Source organism: Ursus arctos, unplaced genomic scaffold, assembly GCF_023065955.2.
Source record: "Ursus arctos isolate Adak ecotype North America unplaced genomic scaffold, UrsArc2.0 scaffold_1, whole genome shotgun sequence".
NCBI classification, from domain to species: domain Eukaryota; kingdom Metazoa; phylum Chordata; class Mammalia; order Carnivora; family Ursidae; genus Ursus; species Ursus arctos.
Window position 1 is genome coordinate 49,115,791 of NW_026622763.1, and position 13,369 is coordinate 49,129,159.

General features: G+C 42.5%; 1 protein-coding gene and 1 non-coding gene across 2 annotated transcripts in view; both read right to left on the reverse strand.

The window, feature by feature from the left end:
* Nucleotides 1–13,369, reverse strand: part of LRP2 (LDL receptor related protein 2) — a 193,719-nt gene that overhangs the window by 28,743 nt on the left and 151,607 nt on the right. The window contains exons 55-62 of the mRNA XM_057318411.1: nt 11,025–11,221; nt 10,085–10,330; nt 9,275–9,397; nt 8,150–8,269; nt 6,518–6,634; nt 5,711–5,827; nt 4,488–4,625; nt 2,737–2,859 (exon numbers count right to left, since the gene is read on the reverse strand). Coding sequence (XP_057174394.1) covers nt 2,737–2,859; nt 4,488–4,625; nt 5,711–5,827; nt 6,518–6,634; nt 8,150–8,269; nt 9,275–9,397; nt 10,085–10,330; nt 11,025–11,221 — 1,181 coding nt within the window. The remainder of the gene's footprint in view (nt 1–2,736; nt 2,860–4,487; nt 4,626–5,710; nt 5,828–6,517; nt 6,635–8,149; nt 8,270–9,274; nt 9,398–10,084; nt 10,331–11,024; nt 11,222–13,369) is intronic.
* Nucleotides 7,151–7,337, reverse strand: LOC113250976 (U2 spliceosomal RNA). Its single transcript, XR_003314292.1, has one exon. It is a non-coding gene; the product is annotated as a U2 spliceosomal RNA (small nuclear RNA).

Genomic DNA, 13,369 nt, shown 5'->3' on the forward strand with positions numbered 1-13,369 from the left:
GGAACAGCCGGTTGATTTATAAGCAGAATGAAATAAAAGAAAGTCCAGAAATTTGATGTGTGGGAGAAGCTGACTGCATTCAGATCCCAAACAGTAAGATTCTGAAATGTAGAAGGCTTTGAGACACAAATAACCAGGAAAACCTCTGAGTTGGATGAAATGACTACCCATCAATTTTTCTAGATGGCCCAATGAGCAGCTGAGACAAAGGTGCATGAGGAAAACAAGCACAGAAATAAAGCAGATTCAAAAACTGTGTCTCAAAAGAAACACTATCTGAGGTTCTTGACCTTTATAACTGACTGAAATCAAATGGATGAAAAGTCTGCTCAATTTCAAGAGAAACATATGACCAAATAAACCAAAATACTGTGACTAAGACTCTAAGAAAGCCTTGGGCCCCCAACCTCCTACAAGCAGGGAGTGGCTAAAAGCCGTGCAGCTCCTAAAAAGGGCTTATTCTCCTGTCCCCTCTTCAGCTGAAGAGGAAAAAAGATGAGGAAACTGTCCCAGGGGGTGGAGTCAGAGATAAGGAGGGGCAATGGACACAGGCACTCCCTGCAGAACGGAGCCATGACCTTCAGTGAATCTCCTCCACTCCCCACTGGAGTGGGCTTCACAAGTCTGCATAAGGTAACCATAGAGTTTACTCTCCACCTCGTTTGCTTTTGAGGGTAGAAGGGCACTGTTAATAATTCCACCAGGGCAACAGACATAAATCAGGCCTGTCCTGCACCAACATGTATCACCCGAGCCCACTGGTGCTCCAGAACGGCTCCAGACTGGTGAATGCGACCAGTCTCTCATTCTTTCTTGCCCAGTGGGAATATTTCTATTATGCTTCCCCTGATCCACCACTATCTATTGGGGGCAGAGGGGCATAAATAAAACTTGTTTATTAGTTTATATTCCTTCAAACCAAGAGGAACCAGATCTGCAACTGACTGGACTGCAGCCTATCATCCGGAACTCCTGGATTTCAGTGACTGAATGGGACTATGAGTCATGTCCCTTGGAGACAGGTTCGGGGTGTTCTACGCACGGGAAGGAAAGTGTAAATGGATTTTTAGTGACACAAGGGTAAATTGTGGTAGAAACCACTGGTATTCATTAAACATCCATGCACTTCCCTGCAGTTAGATTGGGCCTTGTGACCACTTCCAACCAAAGGACCACAAGCACAAGCAGGATCACTTCCAAGCCCAGGAAATTAAGAACCTGTGTGCCTCCTTCATTGCTCTCTTCTCCTGCCTCAGCAACCTTGAAGACTATGTGTTGCAGGCGGCATACTTATAGGACAGAAGAGAACGGCCTGACCGTCACCAATTTTAAATCAGCCTCTGCCACCGGGGCACCTGGGTGTCGCAGACAGTTGGGGATCCAACTCTTGGTTTCAGCTCAGATCTCAGGGTTGTGGGATCTAGCCCTGCATTGAGCTCTGTGCTGAGTGAAGAGTCTGCTGGGGTTTCTCTCTCCCTTTGCCCCCTTCTGCCTCATGCTCTCTCTCAAAAAAATAAATCTTAAAAAAAAAAAAAATTCAACCTCTGCTACTTTAAGCCATCGAAATGCTGCAGTTTGTCTTTTGTGATGGCAAGCAGTGATTCCTTTGACTAACATCCTATTCTTTGGGAAGAGTAAGTATACTGCCCCTTTTATCCACTCGCAGATCTGACCACATGCTACAATTTTCTTACTCCATAAAAAAATGGCAATAGCAGTAAGGGAAATGGAAAGAGAAGGGGAGAAGGAGAAATCTGCTCAAAATTTTTAAAATATCTTATTTCTTGGTTTTCATCCTTTTGTGCCATGCCTCAAATAAACATAGGAACAATGTTACAACCGTAGGTTCACCTCTGCCAAAAACCCCCACAAAAAACCATAAAACAATTACAAGCCTGAGCACTGCCATAGTGTCCTAGTTCTCTCCGACCCCCAGTCCTCCCAGTCGGAGAGCTGGCAGTGAGCTTTCTAAGGCCACATCAGTACAACGGATGGAAAATAGAAAAATGAGCCATTTATCTAAATTTTCCCAAAGAGTATCACTTTAGGAAAAAAAAGTAATTGGAGTCAGGGGAAATCATTTTTCTCGCTGACTTTTCTCTAGGTAAATTACCCCAAATACTAATCAACTCTCCCCTTCAATGGATAGATTTTAAAACATCCTCACAAGGAGAAAGCACAGATATTTTTCAATATCTAAAACATTCAATGTCACCAACTTCTATCTTAAAATAATCCATTATTTTTCTCTACTGGGAAATGAATTTCCATTTTAAAGATGCATGTAAGACCAGCTCTGTTCACACTGGTGCTGCTTTTTTGAATGTGATCATTTCAGCTGAGCATTCGGAAGCTCACACACCTGGATTAACAATCAGTAACTCAAGGCTGAAGAGTGACCAAACCTCACTTTTGGAAATAAATAAACCATGAATTTGTGAAGCGTGAGTCAACTAGCAGTTAGTGTTTGTTCTCATGTTCTCGAAAAAAGCTTATTAAATATTTAAACAAAGACTAAAAAATTAGAGGACTTGCTCCAATGAGATGGGCATAAGCAGGGAAGGGGCACATAAGACGAGCATGTGTGTTTATATGTCTGTCAACAATTGTCAATGGAGATCTGCAGTCGTAGGTCCAGCCCTCTGCAGAAGAAACTGAAATCCCAGAGGGACATTTTGCAAACTGCAGACAACTTGGGGCCCTTAGTTTTCCCTCTTCTTTTTCACTTTTGCTTACACTGCTCCTCTTTCTCGTCACTTCCATCTCCACAGTCGTCCACATGGTTGCACAGCTCATGTTTATAAATACAGCGATTGTTGTCACATCGGAAACGGTACGGTGACTCACAGGAAACATTCACTGGAAGGAAAGATGGAAAAACAAAAGTACAAGTTGAGAGTAGAACGTAAGCATCAATATCTAAAATGCCCCCGTGCCAGCACCGGGCTCGCCCCACTCATCCCTCATCTGCTCATCCAATGAGCCAATTGACACATACGTCCTGAGTATCTAGCACACACCACGTCTGTCACTGTGCTAGGAGCCAGATACAATGCAAACAAGAAAGACACAGTCCTTGTCCTCACAGAACTTTCATGCCAACGGGGAAACAGACTCTGCCAATTAACCAACCACTCTATTACAATTGTAAGAAGAGTCACAAACCGGACCTGCTATGATGGCATCTACTGGGGAGACCTGATGTAGATCCGGGGGAGGAAGGATCAGAAGAGGCTGGGGATCACGGAACACTGCATCAAAAACTAATGATGTACTTACTGTATGGTGACTAACATAACATAATAAAAAATATAAAAAAAAAAAAGTAGAGGCTGGGCAATGTTTGGAGTCAGGAAGGAGCATAGCAGGAGTTTGGACCTGAATCAAAGTCCCTGTAGCCAGAGCACGGAATGAGGGGGACAATGACGAGCTATGAGGCTGAAGAGGCTGGCAGGACCATATACATGAACTCTTATCCTAACAGTAAGGAGGCCACTGTTTGTCTCTCTGACTGCAGTTGTCACTGACCCTCCAGAGCATGAAATTTCACCCCATGACAGACTTTCCTTCCTGAATTCCCTCACCTCTTACATTGAAAGTTGCTATTTCACAATCAAACTCTGACTCATTTTGCTGTCCAGAGTTAGACTTCTAGCTGATGCTTACGCACCTGTGAGGAACCCAAAGGTAGAACCCAGGTCCCTTACTTGGTTGGTAAAGGGCCATGGCCCTCTGTGCAGGTACCAGAAATTGGGGAAACTCAACCCACGTGTGTGTTCTTCTTCTACATGGAAGGCTCTGGCTGTTTGATTTTCCTTCTGCCTCACTACACCACACACAGGAGCAAAACGAGAAACTTGTAATAAGGTCAGTTAGGGGTAAAAAAGTCAGATCCAAGAGCTGATTCTTAGAAGTACTGTTAACAGAACTGTTGCAGGAATTCTTTGCTATGAAAGACGTGCAACATTATAAAACAGTGCGGGTCACTTTTTAATGTGGCTGTGTCTCTGCCTCTCCACTTTTTAATGGGGCTGTGGGCACTTTATCTCATAGAAGGAGCAACTTCCTAAAGACTTCTTTGAAAGTTACACATGCTTAAGATATTTTTCAAGGTCCATCAAGCTAAAATTGAAACAAAACATGGTCAGTTCCTAACAAGAAAAGAAGTGGCAAGAAAAATGTGGAGCTGTCACTGTGAAACTATAATGTGCCCTAACTAAAGTTCTCTGAAGGGAAGAAAATACTGACATGGCATTTTTGTCAAATCCTTGGGCTAAAAATGAACAGGGATGAATGTTTGCCTAACAATCCCATGTCCCGAAGAGCGAACTGGAAAAGAAGACCGAATAAAATCACAATGATACCGCTCATGCATCCATTCAAACATTGTCCACTGTCCTCCGGCATCACATGCTCCACGGAAAAACCGCTGAGGTCTTGCCAGATGACACCATTCCCATACCCGCCCTTCATCTCCCTCTTCTTACAGCACAGGTGAAGTTCTTCGTCAGAACCATCGCCACAGTCATCATCCCCATCACATTTCCAAGATGCCCTGACACACACGTGATTTTTACATTCGAACATAGTAGCCGAGCAATATGCACCGTTGGGGAAGCGAGTGGCTGTTGGTGGAGAGGAGACATATTCAAATTATTAGAAAAAGTTACTGGTTTTGAAAAGGTAGCCTGCTATTTGTCCTTGAGCTCTTTTCATTATAGCCTTCTCTTCCTTATTCAGGAGGCACTGTTGCCTCCCGCTGTATGAAATTATGATGGAATACCTCTTAGCGACCATTGTGCAATCCCAGTTTTCAAAGACATGAGTCATTCTGTAGATGGCACTGGACTTTCTCTTTATAGACGAGGGCAGCTCTTCAGCTGGGTCAGCACTGGCCTTACCCATCATCCATTTACATAGTTTCTTTGAAACCAGGTTTTAATATGTGGCAACCACATCATTAATAATACCCATCATGGATAATCAACAACAGGTAATATTTATTCAGTGATTCACAGAGACTAAAATACGAATGATCATACCGACCTTCATTTTTAAACTTTTTGTATGCCATCATGCAATTTAGAAAAATGTTAATGCTGTAAATTCAGTATGTTCTAATACCCAATCCAAGTTCTTTATACCCATCTATTCATGCTCAAATATTCTTATTTACCTGAGGGTTTTTTTCCAAGTAATGATTTGTATCATAGGCAATAATATGTAACTATTTTTGTTAGTACAGATATTTAGTATATTCTCTATTTAAAGTATTGTTACTGGGGGCGCCTGGGTGGCACAGTGGTTAAGCATCTGCCTTCGGCTCAGGGCGTGATCCCGGCGTTACGGGATCGAGCCCCACATCAGGCTCCTCCACTAGGAGCCTGCTTCTTCCTCTCCCACTCCCCTGCTGTGTTCCCTCTCTCGCTGGCTGTCTCTATCTCTGTCAAATAAATAAATAAAATCTTTAAAAAAAAAATCTAAAAAAAAAAAAAAAGTATTGTTACTGAAATGTACTTGAATGACTACTAGGAACTATTTGGATATGGTAACTCAGACCCCAAGTGAACTGATAATTACCAATGAATGCCAAACTGAAAATCCCTATAGCCTTTTCATGTAAGAAGTGGTGGCTGATGGAGAGGCGGGGTCTAAAAGGCCATATGCATACATTTCAGACGAACAGTGCCACAGGGGCTCGGACACTTACGACAAGTGGCTTCATCAGAGGCATCCAGACAGTCAGCAATTCCATCACATGTCAAGTGTTCAGACACACAGTGTCCACTCTGACACTGAAAATATCCAGGTTGGCATGTCTTCATCTCTGAAGAGAAAAGACTGTCACTGCAGTAGGGCCTGTTGTTCTCAGACCCACGGAACAGAGTAAGTATTTCATCACGTTCCTATCCACACCTTGTGACTGGCTCACCGCAAACGCACAGCTGTGGTTACGTATGAATAAACTCTCCAAAAATACGCTTTTCCCATTCAACGTGGGGAAACGCTCTCCCCTAATACATAATCGCCAGCATTTTCTCGGAAATCTGAATTCCCAGGCCCAAGCCTTCATGAGTAAAGAGCTATAAAAATCAGTTGGGGTTTATGATCCCTATTCTAATGCCCTGACCTTACACAAGACAGCTACAGAAATATATCCTGCAGGGCCACTTTCTGGGCAACAGTAGGAAAAATGAATGCTTTTGTTGTTGTTGCTTAGAAGGTCAATGCAGGTTCAAGTCCGCTCCTAGGAAATATTTAAGTTAAAATGAGATTTTCAAAGCTCTCTTGCCGCTTTCCCCTATTATGACTTACTTACTGCTGTAAGTTAAGAATAAAGCATAGAAAATACAGAGCAGAAGGTACTGTGTTATGCTAAGGCTTATATACTGCATAAATTACACAAAAATTGTTTTACTCTAAAAAAACCGTACAAACTCTCACTTGAAGTCCCTTCTTCTGTCAAATACGCTGACTGCACCCCATGGTAAGCCTCTAAAAGAGCTCTGACAGTTACCGCAGTCCCGCTCATCTGAGTTGTCGCCACAGTCGTTGGTATGGTCACAGACCCATCGAGAGGGAATGCAGCTGTGATCGTCACATCGAAACTCACTTTCCGAGCACTCCCGGGGGACTGCAAAGGAAAGCCACCCAGCCATCAGTGGGAACGAGGAATCACACACAGAAGACAGACTTCTCAGTTGGCCTGAGTACCCTCAGCGTGCCAGGCACTCCTCTGTCCCAAGTCCTAGCCATCTGCTTGGGCAGGCAGACTGTCTGTCCTCCAAAACTAGACCTCCTACCTCAATTTTTAAGAATGTAAAGAATGGCCTTTATTAAGAGTTTTCTCCAAAGGTTATTTAATCTTAATTGTTGACTTCATGATAGTCTAGATAACCTCCTATAGGATTAAACATGAACTTTCTCAAATTTAAAATTCCATTGGATCACACTTTTGTGTTAAGTTTTAGCCAACTGATATTTGCAGGTGTAATCAGCATCCTAATTCTCTCAATTGCCTATGGAAAATGGCAATCACTTCTTGCTTCCAAAAAAGTGACTAAAGCTAGAAAGTATTCCGTATTACAGGGCACCTGGCTGGCTCAGTTGGTAGAGTATGGGACTCTTCCCTGCCCGCCCCCCCGCCCCCGGCGGATGCACCTTTCCTGGAAGTACTACAATACCAAGTCAATGTGTGGAGTGGACGGAGCAAGCTCCTATTCCATCTCTTAATTCCAAAAATCCATTTAACATATTGTCCTCAGAGGACGTATGAGACTTTAAACTGATAAGAACAGATACTACACATGATCTTAGTCAAAAGGCCGAGAAGCGATGAGCCCACGACTCTTGATCTTGGGGTTGTGAGTTCAAGCCTCACCCTGGGTGTGGAGCCTACTTTAAAAAAAAAAAAAAGATTGTATTCCATATTAATCTATCTGAAATTGACATATACAAGAATCAATGACATATGTTCAGGGCAGGGTCTCATTAAAGTTGTTTTCAAAATATATCCAGTTATTCAGGACTATCTAGTTTGATGTGATCCCAACCTTTGGCTTCTTTTCCTTGACCTCCCTGTCCAATTCCTTGTAGTCAGCACCTTCACTGAGAGAGAGGAACTAAAACCTGACCTGTCATTTAACCATTAGCCCTCTTAAAATAGTCAGTTATTCCGGGGGAAGGTGGGGAGGATGACAATCCTAAGTACAAGATCTTTCCTCCACTGTTAAGACCATTTGGGGGCAAGCACTTAAGAAGCAAGGTCGCTGGGTTAACACCTTTCCTTCCTGAACTTCTCTTGGTCCTGATTTCTTTCTTTCTATTCTTTATCTTATTATTGTCCTCTATTACAAGTGGCCTTATATTCTTTTTAGGAAAAAAGTTAGATATAAACAAATTCAACAAACCAAACATATACTTGGGTAAACATCCTTCTCCCAAAACTTCGTAATAAGCATCTTAAAGGGAGATGCTTCTGTCTTTAGTCAAAGAAAAAGTGGAAATGTACCAGTCAGCAGAATGCAAGAGATCGGGTAATTGTCATCCTACCCACTGAGGATGAATGGCATCGACAACTGAATTATGGACAAAGAACAGAAGCACAGCTCTGGTGGCACTTAAAGATGGCAGAATCCTGAACACTCACCGCAGTTTTCCTCATCTGAGTGATCTCCACAGTCATCGTGCCCGTCACACTTCCAGCGAAGAGGGATGCAGTGGTGATTATTACAGCGAAATTCCCCGGAAGGTTTGCATGTCCTCTCCTCTACAAAGCACAGTCATTGCAAAGACTTCAGAAGCTGGAGGTCAAGAAATGCCAAGGCAGCACTGGCTTTCTTGTGAGACAATTTGAGAATTATGCTACCATAGTCTCAAAGCTCCCAGAGAGAGGAATGCCAGCAGCAGTCACCGACAATATTCTCTCTTTTGGCTAACCTGAACCTACCCTACTTAAACTTTAAACAGCTTCAAACTAGATTCATTCTTTTTTATAGAAACTGCTCAAAAAATGAATTGGCATCTGGCTTCTAATTTGCAAGAAAGACCTGGAAAGGAAGATTAAGTGACGCCAACAGCAAATAGAACATTTCCATCCCATTGCCTTTAGTTGATTAAATTCAGTGCTATTAAATTCAGTGTTAAAATAACCCATTATCTTCCTTACTCTCTTCCAACTAAACCTAACACATGCACTCACAGACATTCGGGTTTCAAGTTAGAGTATATGGCTAATCTTGTCAGAGTCTATTAATTCATTTGGCCTTTTGTCCCTAGGTTCTTTCCATGTTGCCAGAGTGACTCACAGCTTTCTAATAGATGATATGGCCAAAGAGACATTTAGAATATGAAAATCTCCAAATAAGAAATATCCTGATTTTGAATTATTCTTTTTAGAGATAGATATCAAATCTTTTCTCTGCCCCCTTCCATCAAATTTTAGTCCATCTATAAAATTACACAATTTAAACTTGTCAAGTGTGAATAAAGATTCTATATTTAGGAGAAATTATGTAAGTTCCTAATATCTTAATAACATCTTCCCCAATTACAGCATCCTTTGGGATGGGATTTCATTTAAGATAATATAAATGAAACTCCAATTAGCTAAATGCTAAAAAAAAGTAACATGTTACTAGAAAAATCACTAGATGATGCTTTTTCAGAGGTAAACAGAGGAACAAGGACATGGGAAAGGCACTCTCATCTCCCAAAGGGCATCTTACACTTCCCCGTTCTTGCCCCTCCCCCACTCCCTTGTAGCCCCTCCTACCACAGCCTTGCTCATCACTGTTGTCCCTGCAGTCATCAACACCATTGCACACAGCCCACTGTGGAATGCAGCGGTAGTTCGTTCGACAGCTGAATTCTGTATGGTTGTCACACCGATGGCTCACTGAAGAGAGAGGAAAGAGCAAAGTCAGAACTAAATTCTCAGTCCAAAAGACACCTTCCCGTTGTCATATGAAGGACGTGGTGCTTAGGAGTAACAATTACCAACTGGATTGATGCTGGCAACATGTGTCTGTTTCAGGTGTGATCTATTTACCAAAAGCAGAAAGCATCTTCAGTTTCCTCCCTAGCTCAGTATCATTCATTTCTGTTACAGAACTACAGGGGGCGGGGGAGGGGAAGGACTGGGCTTGAAGCAAAAAATACCTGGGTGTCAGCGCTCTACTACTAAACAGAAATGTGACAAACTTCTTCAGGTGAGCCTCAGTTTCCTCACCTGGAAAATGGGAATTGGTAACATGTACATTCCCTATCGCACGGTGTTTCCCTGAGGCTCAAATGGGAAAGTGCTAGACATACACAAATGTAAGTTCTCGTAATCATACTCGGGAGCGTTAGATATCCAGGGTATGGAGAGGAGGAATCAGCCCCTTTCGGAACAGGGTCTGGTTCGACCTGCAGACCACATAGCTATACTTTGCTTTGTAGTGCCAGAGTTAGCAGGGAGAGCCCAGAGGGAGGCGGCCATGGGGCTGAAGCAGGGGCCTCCCTGTCCTGTCTCACGCCACACAGGTTCTCCTGTTTCCTGCTCCTGCTCATGAATGCCCCCCCCCCCCCCGTAGGAACTCACGGCATTCGGGCAGGGGCTCATCCGAGTGGTCTCCACAGTCATTGTCCACATCACACTTCCACTCCTGAGGGATGCAGTGGTTATTGGCACACTTGAAATAGCCCGGCTGGCACAACCTGCTGGCACAGTTGTAAACGTCTTCGTCTGAGTTGTCCCCGCAGTCGTTCTCTGAGTCACACCGCCAGGCTTCAGGGATGCAACGTTTGTTGGCACACTGCCATTCATTGGACTCGCAGCGGTGATGCTCTGCAAGGAGGGGCATTGGGTCGTGAGGTGTTAGGGACAGCAGCTCCTGATTTACACTGTTGGATCTTGGAGAGCCTGATCGTAATTTCTTTTTAGAGGACTTCTGTCCTAATGCACTTATTATCAGCCGGTACAATGACATGGTCAGTTATTCTCTTGACTATTACTGTCTCCTAAATTCTTAAATATCTTTGTCTTGCATGTGGAATTTGGGCTTAAAGACTGAGTCACTGATGGCCTACTAAGTTCACCTTCTCCCGTTCCTGTTCTCCTAATGGACAATGTTTCTCAAACTTTGTATTTACTGCTGTTGTTAATGTATTGTTTTCAGTTCGGAGGGTTTTTTCCTTGGCTTTTTGAAAATTAAAACACAAATAAATTTCAAGAGCCCTTAAAATGAGTGGGAAACCCTCCTTTTGCCCTCAGGCTTAGCTCTCAAGGAGGATTCTGTGCATAGCACGTGGTAGCAAACCCCTGATACAGACCACACACCATCGACCTCAACCATTCACCTTGTAGAGACCTTCGTGTATCTTAAGAACGTTATAAAAATACAGGATGGGCTCTTGACTTTTCCCCTAGGACTCTGGACCGGTTTTGGGGTTATGACATGCAGAATATCCCCACAGAATCATGACTGTCCACAATCGACTACAGAAGTGGGCCAAAGATGGTATAACGCCATCGAACACACCACAGAGAATGTGGTCCTCGTCAGAGCCATCGGGGCAATCCTGGTGAGCATTGCACAGGAAGTGTGAGCTGGTGCAGTTGCCGTCCTTGCACTGGAACTGGCCTAACCGGCAGTAGCGCTGTGGGCAAAGGACCGGTTCGTCAGAGCCATCCGAGCAGTCTCTCTGCCCATCGCATTTCCACCAGATGGGAATACACCTGCAGAGAGAAAATCCAACACTTCTCTTAGCAAAGCATGGGGTGGTAGAGGCTACCTGGAGAGAAGACGTCAAAACTGAACTCCCCGTAATAACATGCATGGGATCCTTTACTGTGGCGTATTTTTGGAGAAAACGGAACTAGACGAGATGGACCAGGTGGGTTAAGACCCAAATTCATGCTGAAAAAATGGTTTGACCTAATGATTAAATTCCTGCCACAGAAAACAATGGAGTGTGTGTTTAGGGTTACAGTTGTGGTAACAGGAACTGGTTGGGAGTATCTGCTGGGGTGACAGACAGATAGGTGGGTATTGGTTAGGAAGGTAGAGGGCGCTTACATTTATTGACAGCCTAGGGCTAGATTCTTAATCTAAGATATTTTATTTAATCATCAAAATAATCTGCCTTTGGATCTTAAATGCTACGGTTTGCATTAATGTCTCCTCCTGACTTCACTCTCTGACTCAGTCATCAATGGTCTGTGGCCACGGTTAGGGAAATAATCTGTGGCCATGTTTTGTAACAGGTACAAATAATCGAAAGTGGATTTAAATGTGTAATCCTGGATCCTCTGGCATTGTAACTAAGAAGCTAGGCCAGTATATGAGTGGGAAAGACAGAGAAATTCTACCACGTTTTTTTTCCTTTTTCTTTTTTCCAAGTTTTTATTTAAATTCTACTAAGTTAACATATAGTTTTAATATAGGTTTCAGGAGAAGAATTTAGTGATTCATCACTTACATATAACACTCAGTGCTCAGCACAAGTGCCCTCCTTAATCCCCCCGTTATCCATTTAGCCCATCCTCCTCCCACCATTCCTCCAGCAACTCTCAGTTTTTTTCTCTACAGTTAAGGGTCTTTTTTTAAATTCAATTAATTAACATATAGTGTATTACTAGTCTCAGAGGTTGAGTTCAGTGATTCATCAGTCTTATATAACAAACAGTGCTCATTACATCATGTGCCCTCCTTAATGTCCATCACCCAGTTACCTCATCCCCCTACTCTCCACTCCTCCAGCAACCCTCAGTTTGTTTCCTGTGATTAAGAGTCTCTTATGGTTTGTCTCCCTCTCTGATTTTGTCTTGCTTTATTTTACCCTCCCTTCCCCTATGATCCTCTGTTTTGCTTTTTAAATGGTTTGCTTCTGTTTTTTTCCCCTTCCCCTATGTTCATCTGTTTTGTTTCTTAACTTCCATATATGAGTGAAATCATATGGTATTTGTCTTTCTCTGACTTATTTTGTTTAGCATAATACAGTCTAGTTCCATCCACATCAATGCAAATGTCAACATTTCATTCTTGTTGATGGCTGAGTAATATTCTATTATATATATCCCACATCTTCTTTATCCATTCATCAATTGATGGACAGCTGGACTCTTTCCATAATTTGACTATTGTTCATAAGGCTGCTATAAACATCAGGGTGCAATGTGTCCCTTCAAATCAGTACTTTTGTATCTTTTGGGTAAATACCTAGCAGTGTAATTGCTGGGTCATAGGGTAGTTCTAGTTTTAACTTTCTGAGGAACCTCCATAATGTTTTCCAGAGCGGCTGCACCAGTTTGCATTCCCACCAACTGTGTGAGAGGGTTCCCCTTTCTCCACATCCTCACCAACATCTGTTATTTCCTGTGTTATTAATTTTAGCCATTCTGACAGGTGAAGTGGTATCTCATCATGTTTTTTTTTTTTTTTAATTCTGAGCCCTGTGGACACAAGTCTTTTTTTTTTAATTATAATAATATTTTTTTATTATATTATGTTAGTCACCATATAGTACATCCCTGGTTTTTGATGTAAAGTTCGATGATTCATTAGTTGCGTATAACACCCAGTGCATCATCATGGTTTTGGATTGAATTTCCCTGATGATGAGTGATGTTGGGCATCTTTTCATGTCTATTGGCCATTTGGATGCTTTCTTTGGAAAAATGTCTATTCATCTCTTCTGCCTATTTCTTAACTGGATTATTTGTTTTTTGGGTGTTGAGTTTTGTAAGTTTATAGATTTTGGATACTGACCCTTTATCAGAGAAATTCTACCACTCTTGAGGGCTATTTTTCAGGGTACACATATACAGTCTTGGCCCTGACACATAGGACAATTTATTAGAAATAAAAAACACATAGTTTCTAGC